The sequence below is a fragment of the Sinocyclocheilus anshuiensis genome, unplaced genomic scaffold (genome assembly GCF_001515605.1).
Source record: "Sinocyclocheilus anshuiensis isolate Anshui unplaced genomic scaffold, SAMN03320099.WGS_v1.1 scaffold541, whole genome shotgun sequence".
Lineage (NCBI taxonomy): Eukaryota > Metazoa > Chordata > Actinopteri > Cypriniformes > Cyprinidae > Sinocyclocheilus > Sinocyclocheilus anshuiensis.
Genome location: NW_015540873.1, coordinates 47,419 through 50,748, shown reverse-complemented (window position 1 = coordinate 50,748; position 3,330 = coordinate 47,419). Strand labels below are relative to the sequence as shown.

Genomic DNA, 3,330 nt, shown 5'->3' with positions numbered 1-3,330 from the left:
GACAGAAAATCACTCACTGCTCTTGACTGAAAAACTTTAGTAGCCCTAAAGATTAATCTAAATTTATTTATAGAAATAAATATGTCTGCTTGAAAGAATGAAGAATATGGTAAACAAGTTGCTATAAAGAATGCATAATTAGCCGATATAACCATTGGTATTTCATTAAAAAGAAGACCATGTTCTTGTTCTTTATGAGAAGTGGTTTTATTTCATTTTAACACAAATGCATGTTGTGTGTCACAGCAGTTAAATCGGTGTCTATCATGATAAAACCTGACAAAATATCAAACCTATATAATGCGTTTGGAAATTTTAGAGAAATGCTTAATAAATGCACTGTAACTAAACCCATTAGATTTTAGCCGACTGAATTTACTGTAGATTTAGTCGACTAAAATCTTATGATATTTAGTCGACTGAAACTAGATGGGACTCGACACGCATCTATAGGCTGAAACGCTCGCAGATAACGGGACAATCTGATTACAGTCTTTAACACACTTCAACAAAACATGGGCTACAGATCAGGAGTGTGTCTGGCAGCATTATGAATCTGAGTATGAATTAATGAGACGAGAACACACCCCACAGATGGGTTCAGCTTTGAAATCAATGAAATATTACTTTTAAAGTAATAATAGTAATGTATTATTATTATTAAGAATGCATAAAATATTAAAAGAGCTTTATAAATGTTAAAAAATAAAATAATGAATATTGTTATTATTATAATAAACTTCATAAATTAATATATTTATCAACTTTATAAATATAAATAATTAAGAAATAATTGTTGTTTAAAATTCTATATTATCATCATTATTAATTATTTTAATTATTGTTTTACATTATTATTATTATTATAAATGTAATAAATACAAATAAAAAAATTGTCATTATTATTGTTATTATTATAATAAACTTTATAGAATATTATTAATAATACAAAATTCTTAAATTAATATATTTATCAACTTTATAAATATAATTAACTAATAAATACTTCTTTAAAAATATATTGTTATTCTAATTATTATTATAAACTTTAAACATTAAATAATATATTTACAATTAAATCAATTAAAATAATAAATTATAATAAACATTATAAATTAATATGAATATTGTCATTATTATTATTTTTATTTAACAACATTAAATTTAATAATTTTTTTAATTTGCATTCTTATTCTTATTATTACAAACTTTAAAATAATAAATAATCATTATAGTTATTATTATAATAAACTTTACAAAAAATACATTTAAAAATGTTATAAATTAAAATAATATTATATGCATCATAAATTAAAGTATACATTTGATAAATTAATATATTTATCAGCTGTATAAATTATTATTGTTATTCTAATTAATTTATACATTTAATAATATATTTCTAAAATTAATACATTAAAAACATTAATTACATTATTATTAGTAGTAAATATAATTATTTTATTATTAATACTATTATTACTATATTCTCAAAACCATGCTTTAAATTTAACAACTCATTGTGCACCATTAGCACACAAAAACTGTGAGAATCAGTGCATCACTAAATAATGAAAGTGCGATCCTAAGTCCGATCTTGACCGTTTTGATTTGATTTTTAAGAACTTGACAGCTCTGGTCGGGTTTCAGCTTTCAGCTCATTTAGAGCTCTATCAAAGCTGCGGATCTCCTCGAGGTGTGAGGAGCGTGTTCATCGTGTGCTGACCTACTGCAGCTGTTCGTACCTCGGAGGAAACGAGATGTCCAGCTCATGCAGACGCTCCTTAAACACAGACAGCTCTCGGTCGAACTCTAAGAGCTGGAGACAAACACACAGAAACAGAGAGAGAGTCAATGCAGGTGTAATATACAAGCCATCAGCTCATTAACATAAGACCGCCCACATTTACATATCAACACAGTATCAGCAACTTCCTGCCCTGATGAACAATGTAACACACACACAGAGGCCAGCCAATCACAGCACAGGTCATCTGTATCTCAGTAAGGAAACTCTGTTATGATGTGAAGCTGAAGCAGATGTGTGTGTGTGTGTGTGTCCTGCGTCATGAACTCCTCACATGCGTGTGATTTGATGTGTTCGGTTTTGTGTGTCCACGCGGAATCTGTTCTAGATTGAGGCTGATTGTTCAGTTGAGCTCCAGAATCACAACAGAAGATGTGAATAACTCTGGATGCGCTTGTGTGTCTCTGACGGATCTGATTATATAACGAGAACTGTATGATTTGAAGCTGAAGCAGATGAAGCTGTTTGCCTGTGTGTGTGTGTGTGTGTGTGTGTTTCACGCACACGTATGTCAGTTTCTGTGTCATGCGGCGTGTGTGTTCATCAATCATTTCCCAGCTGTCCTCTCTGTCTGAGACACTGAGACTCCAAAGTCATTAATCAAATGTCACAGAATAATTAGCCTGTGTGTGTACACATTAATTATGAGAAGATAATCAACAGGTGTACATGACACCTTCATCACTGCGTGTGTCTGTGTGACGGACAGCCACCAGCACTGACTAATTAATAATCACACATAAACACAGATAAAAACACTCAAGAGTTTATTAATGTGTTTAAATTAATTAGGACTTATATTCAGCGTGTGTTGTGTGCATAAAACAGCCTCCAGAAGAGAGTTGCATGTGTCAAAACCTCCTCAAAGATACAAGATGATTCTGAAATACAGTGAATGTGGTTTCCTTTTGAGTTAGTCAGTAGTTATTATGATTCGCTTTAAGAGTATAAGTCTTTGACATGTGCTTATTTAGATAAACGTGTGTGTGTGTGTCTGTGTGTGTGTGTGTGAGAAAGAGAGTGTGTTTCTGTGTGTGTGTGGCTCTTAAAGTCTCTGTAATGATTGAGGAGTTGAATCTGGTGTTAGATGAGGGACACAGTGCTGCTGCTCCACGACAGAAAACCACTGCATTTCAGAGACATGTTCTTAAATCTGACTCAAATAACAAACACTTACATGCATGCAGAGTTTTAGAGCAGATTTAATCGCCTTTTTGGTAACTTCATGACTAAACTGATGACATAACTGTGACATTGTATGCTCGTAGTTTGTGTCGCGCTTTAATATGAAATGATATACAGCGCCGCCGCATTTGTGCGTGAGATTGAAGAGTGCGTGCTACGATCACAGTATAACGGCTGACAGGACGGGAAAAATAGTTTTTACTGACACACAGTAAACAGCATCTCATCTGACCGCGGTTCACTGTTGTTCTGCTGAAGCTATTCAATAATTATTTTAATCTATCTATCCACACAAACGTGTTTGTGAGTGTGTGTGAGTGTGTGTGTGTGAGTGAGTG

General features: G+C 32.2%; 1 protein-coding gene across 1 annotated transcript in view; it reads right to left on the bottom strand.

Moving 5' to 3' along the window:
* Positions 1-3,330, bottom strand: part of LOC107688179 (type I inositol 1,4,5-trisphosphate 5-phosphatase-like) — an 81,981-nt gene that overhangs the window by 40,538 nt on the left and 38,113 nt on the right. Inside the window, exon 5 of the mRNA XM_016485776.1 lies at positions 1,746-1,819. Within this exon, the coding sequence (XP_016341262.1) occupies positions 1,746-1,819 (74 nt within the window). The remainder of the gene's footprint in view (positions 1-1,745; positions 1,820-3,330) is intronic.